Source organism: Pygoscelis adeliae, unplaced genomic scaffold, assembly GCF_000699105.1.
Source record: "Pygoscelis adeliae isolate BGI_AS28 unplaced genomic scaffold, ASM69910v1 Scaffold36, whole genome shotgun sequence".
NCBI lineage: Eukaryota > Metazoa > Chordata > Aves > Sphenisciformes > Spheniscidae > Pygoscelis > Pygoscelis adeliae.
This window is the reverse complement of record NW_008824934.1, coordinates 893,489-909,976: the sequence shown is the minus strand read 5'-3', so window position 1 is coordinate 909,976 and position 16,488 is coordinate 893,489. Positions and strand designations below refer to the sequence as shown.

The 16,488-nt window shown below is 42.5% G+C and overlaps 1 protein-coding gene across 1 annotated transcript in view; it reads left to right on the top strand.

Annotated features, from left to right (window-relative positions):
* The first annotated feature begins 224 nt into the window (after nt 1–224).
* Nucleotides 225–16,488, top strand: part of ATAD3A (ATPase family, AAA domain containing 3A) — a 28,867-nt gene continuing 12,603 nt past the window's right edge. Inside the window, exons 1-12 of the mRNA XM_009325256.1 lie at nt 225–300; nt 925–1,026; nt 2,578–2,637; nt 2,998–3,067; nt 4,620–4,785; nt 5,509–5,578; nt 9,106–9,261; nt 9,493–9,549; nt 10,463–10,588; nt 13,012–13,136; nt 15,496–15,547; nt 16,464–16,487. Of these exons, the coding sequence (XP_009323531.1) occupies nt 256–300; nt 925–1,026; nt 2,578–2,637; nt 2,998–3,067; nt 4,620–4,785; nt 5,509–5,578; nt 9,106–9,261; nt 9,493–9,549; nt 10,463–10,588; nt 13,012–13,136; nt 15,496–15,547; nt 16,464–16,487 (1,053 nt within the window). The 5' untranslated portion in view covers nt 225–255. The remainder of the gene's footprint in view (nt 301–924; nt 1,027–2,577; nt 2,638–2,997; nt 3,068–4,619; nt 4,786–5,508; nt 5,579–9,105; nt 9,262–9,492; nt 9,550–10,462; nt 10,589–13,011; nt 13,137–15,495; nt 15,548–16,463; nt 16,488) is intronic.

The following is a 16,488-nucleotide window of genomic DNA, read 5'->3' as shown; positions in this document are numbered from 1 at the left end:
CGGGAGCACCTTCTCCGCAGGGCAAACCCGCCGGCCTCGGACCAACGGGCGTGCGGAGAAGGTCACCGGGCGCCCGTCGGCGGGGAGGGTTGAACGTGCGGCTCCGGAGCCGTGCACGAGGCGGCCTGAGCTAGCGCCGGGTTGGCTCGAATGGACGGAGCGTTTTCTTACTTGAGGAGAGGCCTCTGTACCGTCGCTAACCGCCTCCCGCCGTCAATGTCAGGCCACGCGAAAGATGCTCTCAGCCTTGCCCAGATGCAGGAGCAGACCTTGCAGCTGGAACAGCAGACAAAACTGAAGGTACGTTGGAACTCATCCGCTGTTGTACAGCCAGCCCGCCTCGGGCAGCCGCCGGGTTTGTGGGGGGCAGAAGTCGAAGTCTCATCTTCTAGCGGTCTGCAGAGGGCGTTAAGTTTTTCTTGTTGCTGTTCAGCTTAAGCAAATAATAGTTATTTGCCTTTAAAAAAAAAAAGAGTAATTCTGGAAGGTGAAGTGCAAGCTGATCTGGCCTGTTCTCAGGCCTGTTTTGTGGCTTTGTTTACAACTTGCATGTCCCGCGTGGTTTTGTAACTCCTAGAATATCACCACTGTTTTTAGGGAACGACCAGGGTTTTCTGCAGGGAACTGTTAAGTGGTTGGGTGGAGGACAGAGTTCTGTTTCTTTTATAAAGGAATTTGGGGATTGTTTGAGTGTTGGTTTGTTCTTTTTTTTAATAAATTTTATTTAATCCTGAAATGGCTAATCATGAGATTTCTTACAATCGTATTTTATGATCGTATTTTAGCTTTCTTGTGTCATTGGTCAGCTTTGCAGGGTACCACTCTGACTACAGATGCTTTTCTTGGAGTATAATTGTCACTAGCATTTGTCTCTAAGGTGACGTATTGAGCTCATTTGTGATGATTATCCCTTTATCTTAATAGGAGTATGAAGCTGCCATAGAACAACTGAAGAACGAGCAGATACGAGTACAAGCAGAAGAGAGACGAAAAACACTCAGTGAAGAAACAAAACAGCATCAAGCAGTAAGGGAATGAGGGGGAAGCTAAGTGATGGGAGACCTTGTTTGTGTCCTCCTTTATGGAAAAGGCAACAATGCATTAATTGCCCCGTTTTGGGGGGCGGGGGAAGGGGGACTGCGGGCAGCCGCGGATGTGAGGCAATTCACAGACCGAGCCCATCTTCTGCCCTGGCTTTGTAATGTTGAACCTGATTTGTAGTTATACACAGCTTTGTCGTCTTCAACCTTTGTTAGCAAGCTCTTGAACATCCAAAGGAACCGGTTGTAGCAGTTACTCCTATTGTGTGCTCTTTGAAATTTTCCCAACGGAACTTTCAGGGAAGTGCTGTTGAACATGCCGAGATACACTTGTTTGTGTCTAACAGCTGATGGCGTTGAAAGGTTGAAGGCTACTGGCTTAACAAGTATATGTGTTAGTCTGGACAATGGAATGTCTCTTAAGTTATTTGGATTTCAGTCGTAAGTAGCCTGCAGCCCTGTTTCCTCCAAGTTTGATCTTTTAGACAGGAAAAAATACCTTAAGGGTAGAAGTGATGCAAATCTGAGAGTTACCAAAGCAATGTTGGTGCTTTCTGGTATGTTTTAGCATGAGTTACCAAAGTGGCAATAATACTGAAATCAGGGAAATGTAGGCTAGCTTTTAGGCTAATAGCTCACATATGGTGACTTTTTAATTTGAGAGCACAGGAAATTAGGGGATTTGATTAGTTCTCATTGATTATCAAGCTTGGGAAGAGAGCTAAAACTGCTTATTTGGCACACGTTGCTTTTTATCCCATCAGAGTTTGGACTTTGAACGGGGCTGGCTCAGGAAGCAGGCTTCACAGTCATCTGTTCTGTTTGTGAGTTAGCTCTTGAACTCTTGCAGTTCACAGGGCATCATCTGAAGTCAAAGCAAACTTGATCATGGTTTACTTCTGAAGTGCCACGCTTTACAGTTGTGGAGGAGATAACTTGCAAGCTGTTCTGCTGTCTGTGTATTTGGAATAGAGAATATCATCCCTTGTACAGAGTCCTCCTTGCTGATGGACATGGGCCCTCAGACCACTTTCAGTTGAGTGTGGATGATACAGGTTTGTTTGCCAGTTGCAGTGGAAAATCGATGAGAGAAATTAATGAGGAACAAGAAAATCAATCAGAAACAGAGCTCATCTGACAGGCAGCATGTCTTGACAGTTCTATTGCTTGCAATTGCCAGTCTAGGTAACGTGTTTTAGAACACGAAAAACATGCTTTTCCCAGTAAAGTAAGTCTCCTTTTCTGGGCCAAGGAACACTTGTTCTTTGATTTTATATCTGTGATACCTTAAAGTGAAGTCAGACTATATAGATTTCTCAGTGTGGAGGAGTTTTTGGTGCTGGCTGAGGATGTTTTGCCCCAAACTTTGCCCTGTTCATATTCAAATCCGGGATTATTTTTTGTTTTGTGTGGGGTTTTTTGTTTTGTTTTTTTCTCCTTTGTGTGTTCCAAACCTCATTGCCTCAGGGTTAGGTTCTCTCTTAAATACCTAATCTTTATATTCTGAATACTCCTTTCTTTTTTTTTTTATTTGAAGCGAGCCCAATACCAGGACAAATTGGCAAGGCAGCGCTATGATGAACAGATGCGACAGCAGGTATGATAGCTTCCTTCTCCAGCCCAGCTGGGAACTGTATAGGAGCTTGCTTAAGTCAAAGTGGTGATCTGGAACTGTGCCCTGTCGTGCTGGCCAGGTGGCTGATGCTAGGCACAGTTGCTTTCATCTGTACTATTCGCTTACCATCAACATGCTGGCCGGGCAAATCAAAGGTTGGGAGTTTAGGACAAAGTGGCTAGGAGCATGAAATTAAGAGTATGAATCTGGGAGATGGGGAGAGGACTTCAACTTGAGCACTGGCTTCTTGAAAACATTTGTAGTTCTTAAGCTTACACAAATACCTACTTGACTGAGTTCTTACAACTTTAACGCGTCTTCTGCTGTCGTCTCTGCCTCTAGCAACTTGCTAATGAAGAGAATCTGAGGAAGCAGGAAGAATCTGTACAGAAGCAGGAAGCCATGAGGCGTGGTAAGCTAGTAGTTTTTCTTTAGCTAGTGACAGAGTGGGTGGGCAGATGAGTTCTCTGTACTGATCTTTGACTCCTTGTCCATACTGGTTGATGCTCCATTAGGGTCATGTGTTAATGTCATATTGGCAAGAAATGGGTAAACCCCAGTAGTACCAGAACTACCGATTGCTTCCAAGATTAGTTTTGGAAGTGGCTGCACTCCTAAACATCTGCCCCGTGGTACTTGGATTTCCCAATGAACTGTCAGCATCTCCTGATGTAGCAACTGAAATTCTGATTTTATACTGGGACAATCTAAAATAGAGCCAGTTTTGAGGAGGGAAGAGAAGCAGGATAGCTCCTCAGAGGAACAGTTGAATCTCTGTCACCTAGTCTCCGTTCACTGTTTCCTGTAGAAAATAAAAGTTGAGTAATGAAGTTTTAGTCTGAAACTTGCTTTGTTGCTTTTCGGTGTTGTGGAATTGCCAGAATCACTGGGTTTGCAGAACTCCAGTGGGACTCCACTAGGGCACAAGTCTTAGAAACGTAAGGGAATTTGTGTATGACCAAACGGGATCTGAAGGCTGGTTTGCGCCGTACACAGACGTGGACTGCTATGTTGTCCGCTCCTTGCTGCCCTCTAGTGTACTCCCAGCGTTTGCCGGTGTCTTTGTGGGAAGTATTGTAGCAACCGTATAACAAAGCTCAATGGTGAAACCCTGTAGGAGAGGGTTATTTTACTATTGTAGTATCCACCTACTCATAGGACTAAGGTATGAATGTCAGGGTAGCCTGTCCAGCATTCAGGTATCAAGTAGCTGGGTGGTCCAGTCAGGATTTCTTGCAGTGATGCTGAAGGTAAGAGGGTGCTGGCTATGAAGTCCTTATCTCATCTCCTGGGTTGTTCTTAGGTTTCTCATTCATTCTCCATTCACATCAATCTTAATGTGTCTCTGGCAATTCTGTGTGTGTGAAGTAACAGAGCTTCCAAAATCCCGTTTGGGACAGCATTTTACAGGCAACTCCATTTTGCTTCTCTTCCTTACAAGCAGCGTATGTTACACTGTGCGTAGTTACTTGTCCAGGGTTGTCCTTCATTGTCTGCAGCGTGTCACCCTTCCTCTCTGAAATGATGTTGGTGAGCAGCAGCAGTGCCTAGCACTGTGGTTTTTCCCTCTCTGTTGCTTTATTCCTCATTGTCTAGCTCGTCTCTGACTAAAGTTTGCCCTGAGCGATTTTTCTGGTAATGAACTTCCAGAACTGAAGCATGATTATTGTCTTGCGGTGTGCCATCTGGAGAAGGCCACCTATTTGGTGTGTGATCCCTCTGAGCACAGAGGGAAAATTGCTTGTCGGTCTTCTGTAATATTGTACTGGTTGGCTGCCTTTTGCGGGAGGGTGGGAGGGAATTAAGATCTTGAAATCTGCTGCTCTGGGACCACACGCAGCTGTTGTGAAGCCAGGATGAAGCAATGGATCTCTTTTTCACCTGCCTGCTACCTGGGATTAAGCCAGCCCAAAAGATTGTCCTCTTCTCTCTTTTTTTTTGGTTTTTTTTTTTTGTTTTTAAAGCTACCGTAGAGCGAGAGATGGAGCTGCGGCATAAGAACGAAATGCTGCGTGTTGAGGCAGAGGCAAGAGCCCGTGCCAAGGCTGAGCGGGAGAACGCAGACATCATTCGGGAGCAGATCCGCTTAAAAGCTGCTGAACATCGCCAAACAGTGTTGGAGTCCCTCAAGTATGTGCAAGCCAGGAGAAGGGCATGGGTTGCGTTGCTGCTTTTGCAGATTTCTCCCGTCATGTAGGGAACCTTGCTGTTTGTTCCTCTAAGCTCTGAGGAATGTCAAAAGTTAGTTTGTACACTCTTGTACTCTGATGGATAGGAATTATATTAAAGAGAACCCTCTCTTTCACTTGTCTTGCTACATTGTCATGTGAATGTGAACCAGAGAGACTATTTATAGAGTCCTGAATTTTATACAATTTTTCTAACAGATTGCTTCAAGCCTTATTTGCTAAGATTGAGACTCAATTACTCTGAAAACTCTCAGAGTTCTTTCAGTTTCTGAACATACGCCATAAAGGTTACAAAGCAGTCTGTCTCCACAGGGCTGGGCGTTTAGATTTGTAGTTTGTTAATTTTAGGTCCTTTGTGATTTTGAATAAAAAAAGCTGTAGAATAAAATACCTTTTATTACAGTTCAGCACTAATAATGTATTAAAGAAATTGGTATCATCTTAATGCCAAATGCTTTTCTGGATTTAGTCCCAGATCAGGTGTAGACATCAGATGATTATAAGCGTATTTGCCATGCTTGTTCATGTTTCAGTTCCCACGTGAGCTCTCAATTAGCTTTCGTTCTGAAGAAGATCGTTCTAAAGTTGTCTTGTAAATTGTTTCAATTCAGTCTTTGAAATCCCTTTCTTTTCTCCTGCTTGCCTTGCTGCTTGCTTACCACAGGACAGCTGGGATGCTCTTCGGGGAAGGATTCCGTACTTTTGTAACGGACTGGGATAAAGTTACGGCCACGGTAAGATTGTGACGTGTATCGATAACTTCTGGAAAAGCCTGTCTGTAAATGTGGGTTAAACTAACTCCTTGCTCTGATATTTTTATAAACAGTAAACCATGGCGGGAATTTGCTGCTCGCTTAGTGCTCTCTGCAGTCCTCATTTAAGGAGATCCTATGCTTCAGATTTTTATTCAAATTAATTCTTGACGTCTCTGTATAGATAATTCGTTTCTCGTTGGTCACAAAAGTTCTGGCTTTGAGTGATCAACAGCATATAATTGTCTTGTCTATGGAGGCACCATCTCCTTTACAAACACGTTTCCTGAAAGTTTGCCAGCTATTACAAGTAACAGATGCAGATTCTGTGAAAAAAGTAGATGAGTCTTTTTCACAGATTGTTGTTTGTTTGTTTGTTTTTCACAGATTGTTCTAGAATTTTCTGTCTCCTATGTATGTAGGGGAGTAGGGGTTTTATCTAATAGCCGATTAGAGATAACTGCAGATTTTTTTCTTTGAGATCTTGAGTGCAATTTTTGTGTCTGACTAGGCTCTGAGCTGACAAGTTTTCATTCAGCTTTTTAATGCTTGATGTTCATTGTACTTTCATGATGCAGGAACATCTATAAATGTTTATAGGTGAACAGAGCATTATGAAATGTTTAACGCTGCTGTTACAGGACGTCTTTGCCAGTGGTGAGTTTTGGGAACAGGGATCTAATACCCGTTTCCCCCCACCCCCAATGTCTTTGTATGTTTGCAGTTAAACTACAAACTGGAAGTGTCTTTTTAGGAGTATTAGGGAAAGTATATTGGATGTGTAATAGTTGATCTGGTAGACACAAAAGGGATTTGTTCCCTCTAAACCAGCAGTCTCAAATTTTTTGATCGCGTACCCCTTACAGTAAAAAATTTCTGAGAACACTCCCCCAAGAAAGTAGTAAGATGCATCATGAAAGTTTGTTTTGTTTTTAAATGATAATACTAAGTACATGATTTTAAGGCCACAGAGAGAAATTCTTCAGTATTCCCCTTTTGCATGCATTCTGTCTCTGAGCTGCAATTTCTTCCCACCAAGTTAGCTGCCAAGAACTTGCCTGCTAGTGTCATCCCAGGTGGATAGCAGACTGTCAGGTCTGTGATCAGGGGGCCTGAGGGTACCATTTTCATCTATAAAGGAGCACTCCTAGTCTCTGGAACGTCAAGATCTTGCAGGACATGATCTAAAACTCACTTTGCTGCTTATCTCACAACTTTATATCAGATTTTGATGTAGCCTAGAGAGCACTTAGAGAACTGTTATGTGTGCTAAATAAGTTGATTAAAAGCTGGACCAACATCTTTTCACAGGACAAAAGAGCGTGGCAGTGGCTTCTTATGGACATAAAGTTGGTTCTCGGTGTACTACTTACAACAAAACTTTACGGTGAAAATACATTTTTAGTAGCATGGCTTGTTAAAATGGACATTTTGCTTTAAGTCAGTCACCACCATCTGCTCCACCCTCCGGTTTTATACACACAGGCTGATACAAAAGACACTTTGCCTGAGTGCACTGGGGAGAGCAAGACATGCTTTTAGTGGATCCTTTTGTAATCTGTAGGCTGTACCTGGAATGCCTGCAGTATTCAGAGCCTTTTGCAGATTAGTGCTTGGTGCTTTTAGCTGCATATTCTTTTGACCCAGATACCAGTTTCCTGCATGGTCATTTTTGCTTCTGACAAGCTCTTGTCTTGTGAATTTGGGACATTTAGCTTAAAAAAAAAAAAAAAGTATATTTTTGGAAAGGAGATAACACAGCTGGAACTCGTACTTTCTGTTGCTTTCAAAAATGACTATAAGGTAAGAATTAGCCAGTTATTTTAGGGTTCCTCTAAATTAGCCCTGGGTTTTCAGCTCTTCCTGCCTACTGTAAGGGCTGCTCTTTTCCTACTGCTTCCCACCCAAGCAGAACCCCAGAGGTTCTGCTCAAAGTTTTTTTGGGTTTGTTGGGTTTTTTTAGTGGAATTCACTTCGCTTATCAGTCAGAGATTCATTCCTTTGCTAGATGCTTAATGATAAACAGATAGGCACTGTAATCAGACTGATTTGTGGAGTTGGCATAGTAATTGGGTTCTTCTGTGAATGTGAGTCTCGAATAATTTTCCTGTTTTGATACATAGCTGTCAGTCTTAAAGCTGTATTTCTCTGTATCTTGTAACATGAGCGTCAGTGAAGTCCAAAAGTCAGAAATACTTATCTCTGCCTGGATGGATCTGATGTATCAACGTGTAACTTTGCTTAATACTGGATGTTGCTAAAGCAGATGGTCTGAGAGTGCATGACATCATTTGTCATGGTACCTTGTTTTTAGAGGGAGGCTGCTAAAAAGGTGGAGTCTCTTTTGTGTTCTAATGTCCATGTAAACTGAGATGAATCAGATGTGGAGGTCCTCTTCTTGTTTGCATCCTGGAACTTGCAGTTCTGAACCGTTCATGTTTCTGTTCAAAACAAAGGTGATGTCATACATTGAAGCAGAGTGAAACTGAACAGATGGTGTCTTATGGTTTATTGAACAATGCTATCCTTGTTGTCCTTGAGGCTTTTGACCTTGTCTGTACTTCTAGTAAAAGTCTGCTTACTTTAAAAGCAATTGCTGCAGCTTGCTCTTTTGTCTATCTGGGCTTGCTCTGTTATGAATTATTGACATCTAGCTGTAAGCTGAACACAACTGATTACTTGCACTCAGAACTGTGTGGAACAGTTGGCCTCTTCCCAAACACCTCTCAGTTTAAAAATGATGCCCCTTGTTCCCTTGTATTTTCAGGTAAATAGGACTTCTGGTAAATCAACTGACTCGCTTGCATATGTACAAACAGATGGAACCGGAGGCTTATGCTTGTGCACCTTAACTTTTATAAAACTTATCAGTGCTATCAGTCTCTGAGAATTAAGGAAAAAATCCTATACATGCTAAAGATTTCTGTAAAGTCTTGCTTTCAAGTCCTGTCCTGAAGTGTTATTCTTAGCAACCTCCTGGAGTGTCTTTAGCATTGTCAGCACAGCTCCTTGTCTATTCTTAACTGCCTGCACAGAATACCTGGAAAAAAAACCCAAGCCACACCACTTGCCCAATGTGCTTTTGTTCATAACACTGGAAGCTAAAGCTTCAGCATTAGGGGAGATACTGTTTTCTCATAGGAGGCTTATACCTCTGGTTTGTAGCAAAGCCTGATGGCTATTTGTCTTAATACCTGCTCTACTGAGTTAAAAGTCTGAAAAGCCACACACATTTTGAGCAGGGAATACATACTTCTGGATACATGACTATACGCATTACTTGTGCTTCCTCTGCCTTTCACACTGCAAGATTCAAGAGCACTGAATGCCCTATGAATAGGGGCTGCAAGACGTTGACTGTCTGAACAGGGATAAAACATCTTACCAAAAATAAATCCTTATTGGTCAGCATTTGTCCTGAATCTTAATTCCCCACCACAGGGCATGCTACACACAATAGCGTTGCCTTGCCAAGTGTTTTTCCTAATCCTTTCCCCTTTTCTTTGCAGGTGGCAGGCCTAACCCTTCTGGCAGTGGGCGTTTACTCTGCCAAGAATGCCACGGCAGTAGCAGGGCGATACATAGAAGCACGTTTGGGCAAACCTTCCCTGGTGAGAGAAACCTCGCGCATTACTGTGCTGGAGGCACTGAAGCATCCAATCAAGGTAAAGTTTAGCTTTGGTTTTGTGTTGCACTCAACGACGAGGATGCAAAACTCCTTTTGCAGCACTTTGTGTCGGGCAGGGAGCTGTCAATGGGTCTGTGAATAAACGTACTATTAGAGATAGCATAGGTGGATTGAACTCATTGTCATTTCATATGACCTTTTTGTCCAGGTGAGTTGTCAAAACCGTGGTTGATTTCTACGTGTCAGTAATTGAATTTGTCCTCTCTAGGTTGGTAAGCGTCTTACCAGCAAGGCTCAGGATGCCCTTGAAGGAGTTGTTCTCAGTGTGAGTACTTTATTTTGCTATCTTGGTCTGTGAGGGATGACTTGGAATCTGAACAAGAACAGTTGTTTCCTTACGCTCGCTTCAAAAGCTGTAATTCCAGTAATTCTGGAGACGGAGCACCCTTCAGGCACTGAGACCGTAAATAAGCTCCTGTGTTCAGTGTGACAGGCATTAAGCACTCTGTTAACCTTTTTTCCTCTGTGCAAAGCAGTTGGAAGTCTTAGTTCAGTCCTTGCCCTGCTGCAGTTTTTCTCTGCAGTCAGCATGTTAATATACAGAGTTCCGCTTGTCTCATCTAGTCTGTTGAGGATTACTGAACCTAGATCTGCCTGTAGGCCAAAAAGCCGAAGCAGCGTATGCATTTGCCCATCTTGTGAATGGTTCTTAACTTGCTAATTAGGGCTGCTTCTGTATATTTGCTCCTGAATTTGATTCCTGGATATCAGGCAAATTTAAGTGCTTCTTGAAGCTGCTGAGAGAAAATGCTCCTGCAGGAATAGCTTTCTCGCAGTATCTCTACAAATGCAGTAGTAAGTATGAACGTGAATGTTTATGACTTACATGAAAGAATTAGTATTACAAAGAGTGGCTTATGTTTTGACATATCCCTCCCAGGGCATCCAATAGGAAGTGAATATTTAGGTGTTATCAGTTCTTACAGTAGTTACTGCACTGCTTCCTGCACTGCTGCTTTTTCTTGTAAAGAATTGTAGCCAAGTGGACAGAACTTTAAATTGAGTAAATCCTGACATAGAAGGGGAAATGACCCCGGCCTGAAGTAGTAAGCAGCTGAAGTTAAGGCTTAAAAGCTTGAGATTGCAGGAGTGCTGCCTACTTCTTGCTGGTGCTGATCTGTGATAGATGCAGGTCTCTTGGTACTTTCTGTTCCTTAAGTTTAACCCTTTTCTTGCAGCCACAGTTAGAAGCACGTGTGAGAGACATTGCCATAGCGACAAGAAATACAAAAAAGAACAAAAGCCTATACAGGAATATTCTTATGTACGGTCCCCCTGGCACTGGAAAGACGCTCTTTGCCAAGGTAAAACCCTGCCAAGATTCTGACAACCTGCATGTTGCAGGGTGCTCTGAAAACTTCAGGGTCTAAGCACCCTCCATGGTCTGAAATCTATTGCTGTAGTATTGCATAAACATTGTGTTCTTGTGTCTCTGTTGGGAAGGGAGGGAAGGGCATCCAGCCTGTTTCAACTCTAAATTAGTACAGTCACTTGGATTCTAGTGCTAAGCGTAGGCAGAAGAGCCCTTCCATCTGGAAAAGGCACCTGGCGACTGTGACTTGTGAAATCACAACAGCAGCCTGCTGTCTTATTTCCACCTCTGTTAATTTTATGCACTTGTCTAAATAGGGTCTTTCCTGCTGTCGCTTACTAATACCAGAGCAGAGAAGAGATAGGTATGGCTTCACTGTGCATATGCGTTACCAGGATGGTTTTTGCACGGATTTGAGTCAGGATTTGATTTTTGATTTGTTCTTCAGTGCTCATCCACTAGATCTGAGGTTGCATATACTTGTTTCACAGTGGCAGATTTGATGTGGTGATGCAAGTTGAATTTTTTGTCTCTATCAATACATTAAACCCATATCCCAATAGTTTTTTGCTGCCTGCTCTGACAGTATGCCACCTAGTTCGGATTTCTAAAGCGGTAGAGAGGGACAGGTCTAGGAAATGGCAACAGCAGCATAAGGAGAAGGAGGGAGAAGTGTAGAGCTGAGAGAAGTGATTGGCAGTGGGGGAAGGAGGAGTAGTTTATTAAACAGTCCAGAAGTTCTCTCTTAACACTTTTCCCCAATAGCGTAGGAACTCCAAGGGGATGCGGTGGTAGCTGTAAAAGGTTGGAGCAGGTCAGGAGGAAGATGGATGTAAGGGTGAGGAAAGGGCTGAGCACATCAGACCTGTATGCTCTAGAGAGGAGAGAATACTACGTTGGGAAGCTGGCTGTTTTCTGAGCTGTGACTTTTGCACTTGGGTTAATGTCAGTGACGATACAGATTGCTATTATTGCTGTTCCTCAAAGGCAACATGTCACAGTGTGTGGGCCTTCTCTGACTCCTGCAGGGCAAAGACATAGATGGGTCTGTGGTGGTAAGTAGTGATGCTGTATGACACTATTCTTGAGACAGATGTAAAGACACTTGGATACAACCGTCAAAGCTTCCAGCTTTGCTGGACTCTGATACAAAACACTAAATATTAGTAGCAGGTTTTAATGGGCAGAGCAAAGTTCAAAGTTGTTTGTTTTTTTTTCCAGCCTCCTGCTGCACGGCAAATAATTGGTTGGATTCAGCTAAGCATGTTTTGCTGGGGCTGTTGCTGATCTACTTGAATTGACTTGTCCATTTTAACCTTCAGATGACTTTCCTTTATTCAGCAGAACTGGATTGCCGGGTCTGGGTCAGCTAATGGTGTGTTAACTCAGCCTGCTGTCTGTCACCGTGGCAGGGCTCAGTTGGTGGCTGCTTTGTGAACTGCTTTCTGAAATGGAGGGGAGAGAGACGTTGCCATTTATTGGCTTCAAACCGTAGCGAAGTCTGTTCTTTCAGATACAGGCATTTGTGGGCTAATTCACCCCTGAGATGTTGCAGTGAGATGGACAGCAGTTAATTTGGGAGCTTAATTACAATGTTACATAGCTCTTGATAGACCTGTTTGAGCTGAAGTAGAGGGGGCCTTTGCCAAGGCTGTAATTCTGGCCTGCAGTGACATGACAGCCTAAGCAAACTTTGGTCAGTGCAAGCCATAGGCTCTTCTGATGTGCTTGGTTAGTGTTGGCTACATCCTGTCAAACTTGCTTTATGGATAGACTTGCATTTTCCGTCCTAGCAAAAAATCATAGAGGGATTTTTTTTTTTCCCCCTGCAGGCTTAAGGGGGATATTTCCAGCATGCCCCAGGAGCTTCATCAAAACCCTTCACTTAGTAGCCACCAGACCAATGAGTTGTGGCAGGCTTTAAAACACAAAGGGAAAATTCTGTTATTTTGCCTGTATACTGATTGGGTTCACTGACCATTTGATTCCAGGCTTTTAAATTTTTTTTTAAACAAATAAAATTTTGAGTTGTATTAGTTAAGCATCTAGTAGAGAATAGAATCCTGTTCTGCTGCACAGAGGAAGGTAGGTATAAACTAGACCATGAAGAAAACAGTGGAAGAAATAAAAAATACATAAGTTAAAGGTGAAGGTCTAAGCACTCTCACCAGTGTCTTTTAGCATTAAAATTCCGTGCATTGCCATAAGATTAATCTTCCATCTTTCATTCCCATTCAGAGCAACGTTAAAAGCTGCCCCTAAGTGACTGAAGTAGTATTCTCTTCTCTAAGAGCATACTTATCCTGTGCAAATAAGCATGCTGATAGGACTAAACTACTTTTGTTTCCCTCCTCCATCTTCCGTGGACTGGCAGTGAAAGAGAGTGCTTAACTCGGTGTTTTTGTTTCCTTCCAGAAATTAGCTGTGCACTCAGGCATGGATTATGCCATCATGACAGGTGGCGATGTTGCCCCCATGGGGCGGGAAGGAGTCACTGCCATGCATAAACTCTTTGACTGGGCAAACACCAGTAGGAGAGGGTAAGTAGAGGTTCCTCTGAATCCTGAATTTGGTTTCTTGCTCAAAGAAATGCACTGCAACGATGTAGTTCAGACCCCTAATCTCTGTCTGTTATTGCTCTTGCACAGATGAGGTAACACTGACCAGGCACATCATCTCCTAAAGTTTTCCTAGAATGGGTGAATTCTTGCTGCTTAGTAATATTTAAAAGGCTGAAAGCTTTTGCTCTTCTGCCCCCTCAAGCCCTTCTTGTTTACTTCAGATTTTCCAGATCCATCATAGCTTGACTCTCTGCTGATCTCACCAGGCAGGTGGAGAGATATTGCCCACTTGAAGGCTGGGACGCATGTCTTTCAGAGTGATTAGTTTTCTGACAGTAGTTAGAAGACTTAGCACAAATGGAGGTATAACCAGGTGTTTATACTCTCTGGATATTATGCTCCCTGTTGCAATTGCTCAGATTTTAGACTCTGATAGCGTTTGGATCTGGCTTCTTGTTTACTTTTGAGTCTCAAGCAGAAGTAGCGAATTATAAGAAATAAGAGGATAAGGGGAAGACAGATGCTAAAGGCGTTGACGTTAGATAGGTGTAAAAGTCACAAGCTGCTGTGCTTTTTCAGTCACCTTTAAAAGCAAACTTTTATCTGCAGAAAAGCATTCATGTTGAGGCTAAATCTCGACTCCCTGATTTTGTAAGAGTATGTAGTTAATTTGTTCATACTAGTGTAAATGGATTTTTGCAGTCCAGAGGTAGCTAAGAAGTTGCTTGTCCAGCCAGGATATTAAAATTCAATAGGGAACTTGCAGTGGGTGTCAGTGTAGGTTTTTTGTGCTGTTTTGATTGCAGGTCTTCTGTAAATGTGGCTAACCGGTGATTTACTTGTTCACTGATTGCTTTAGATGGACATTATCTTGCAGTGTCTGTTTTAATCCTTGCTGCATTCATCGTCTAAATGTTTCTATTTCAAAAAGAAAAAAACCAAAACACTTGCAGAGTAAATGTCCTAAGGATTTAAACTCTTTAAGCATCTCCTACCCTGAGGAACTATAGAAGGAAAGGTGTAAGAATTTAAGTGAGCTTAGAAAAAGAAGTTGGAAGAGATAGGAGGATACTCAACTGGATGAAGACTGCTGGATGCTTCCACTAAAGAATTCTCTTTCACAGCACTGCCTGGGTCTGAGTTTATTCTCTGTCCTGATAAAAACTTCTGTGCATTTGAACTTCATACACTTTAGATAACCATCATGAAAGTCATGATCAAAGGTTACATGTGCCCATATACATCAATATTCTAAGCTCTGGTAGCATTCAAGTATTTAAGCAGCTTTCATTCTGGATATCCAACAATGTTAGCTGTTAGTACTGTGTTGCCTTCATTAGCTGAAAGCCGTTGTGATAGAAGACACTTCTCTGCAGAGGCTGTAGGTGAGAATATTTTCAGAAAAACTGGAGTTGAGTAAAAGATGTTAATAGGCCCTGAAATCCCTTGAAAGAAAGCTGGTTTTGAAGCTAGGCAAGAAAGTAATACAAGCTGTGACAGCTTTATGAGCAACTTGGTTCTGTTATTGATAAACATCTTTATACGCTTCGTCTCTTGGGAAGAGCACTACCCTTGGGTTACAAGTGAATTTATTTTTGTGAATTATTTATTGGCTTTATTAATTCACTTCTCCACAGGTAATAAAACCATTATATTATTGCTAGTGTGGTTTGGAAAGGAAAAATCCAATAAAGTAACTCACAAGTTGCAGGGGAGGACTCTGCTTTCAGGTTTTCAGAATGGTGTAAGGAAGAAAACTGGCAGGAAGAAGCCATTGTCACCAAGATTTCTTGTATGCTTGTGTACTGTCTTGTACCCTTGCACACATTTCTCTAAATAGGAGGGAATGCTAAAATAAGCACTCTTACAAATGCTTGGGGAGCCAGGTGTAAATTTCAAAGATCTACGCCAACTTGGCAGTAACATACCAGCACTGCTAGATACAAGCCCATTGCCAAACCATGCCCATGAAAACTCCTATCTATATTTAAAAATCTGGAGGAGGTTAAGGTCGTGTGCCCTAGATTTGCTTCTGTTCAGTCTGCTTCTGAACAGCAGCAAACAAAACTCCAGAGGCCTGGAGTCAGATTTATGGCCTAAGGTGTCTTAAGCTAATGCCTCTTTCTTAACTGTTGGGATGGGCGAAGTGTATGCAATGGAAATGTTCCTGTAGCTTAGCTGAGAAATGTTGCCTTAAGAAATGAAATGAGTTGTGTAATCCTTCAGGCTTACAGCTGGTCACCGTTATGGGTGTCTGGTAGTGGGACAGGAGAATCCTTGAGCCATTTGAGCCTCACTTACCTGTCTCCTGTTACTGTGTAGTGCTTTCCTTTTACAGCCTCTTGCTATTTGTGGATGAAGCAGATGCATTTCTGCGGAAGAGGGCAACAGTAAGTACTTTCTTTATGTCTGTTATCTGTGTATGCTGCAGAGCTAGTCCTCCAACAGCCACCTTGTTTAACCTGATTTAGCTAGCTTCAACAGGCAAAAGCTTAAAACTGGCAGGTGCCTTACTATTCACCTAATTAAGTGATGCAGAGACGAGAAATTAGTGTCTCGCAGCTGAATGGAATGAGCATCTCAAAACTGACTTGAGAATTCCTCCCTGCAAAAGATGGGTGACATCATCTTTTTGGAGGTTTTGCAGGTGGCTGGGCAGTAGGAAAGAAAGAGGCACATCTTGAAAACAAGAGATTGTGCACGCTGCACAGCTAGTACCCTGCAGGGTTTGGGTTTTGTCCCAACAGATACTTATCTTGGGAGGTCTTCATAACAGAACTGCTTTTTCACTACATAACAAAGCTACACTAGCATCTTCCCCTGTACAAACGATTTATGTTTTCAAAGTAAGTTACCGTATTGTACACTGAATCTGGACCTGCTACTTGGACCCCAATGGTCTATTTAAAGAGCTATCCCTAGAAGATTACTTTGAACGTGTAAGTCAATTCTTTGCTGTGGCTTATTTTCCTGTAAGTATCTTACTGGACTTCCCAGTTAAAATCATGTTTAGCAGGGAAAGCCACGTGGGGCAATGGTTAGAGTCTTGGGTTTAAAATCAAGAGAATCACTGAACGACTGTGGGTAAATATTTAATCTCTCTGCTGGAAGCTTTAATTCCTAACCTTTTTCCTGGGTATATAAATTGATCCTTTTTTTTCCCCAAGGTATTACAGTGCTTTGGATTCTACTGTAATGCAAATGCTTGACAATAACAGAACTCACTTTGTCAATTACGCTGCTTGAAGCTGTGACCTGTCTTAGGTCCCCAAGCAGTTGATCTTCCTTTGGATTTCATCTTTGCAGGAGAAAATCAGTGAAGATCTCAGAG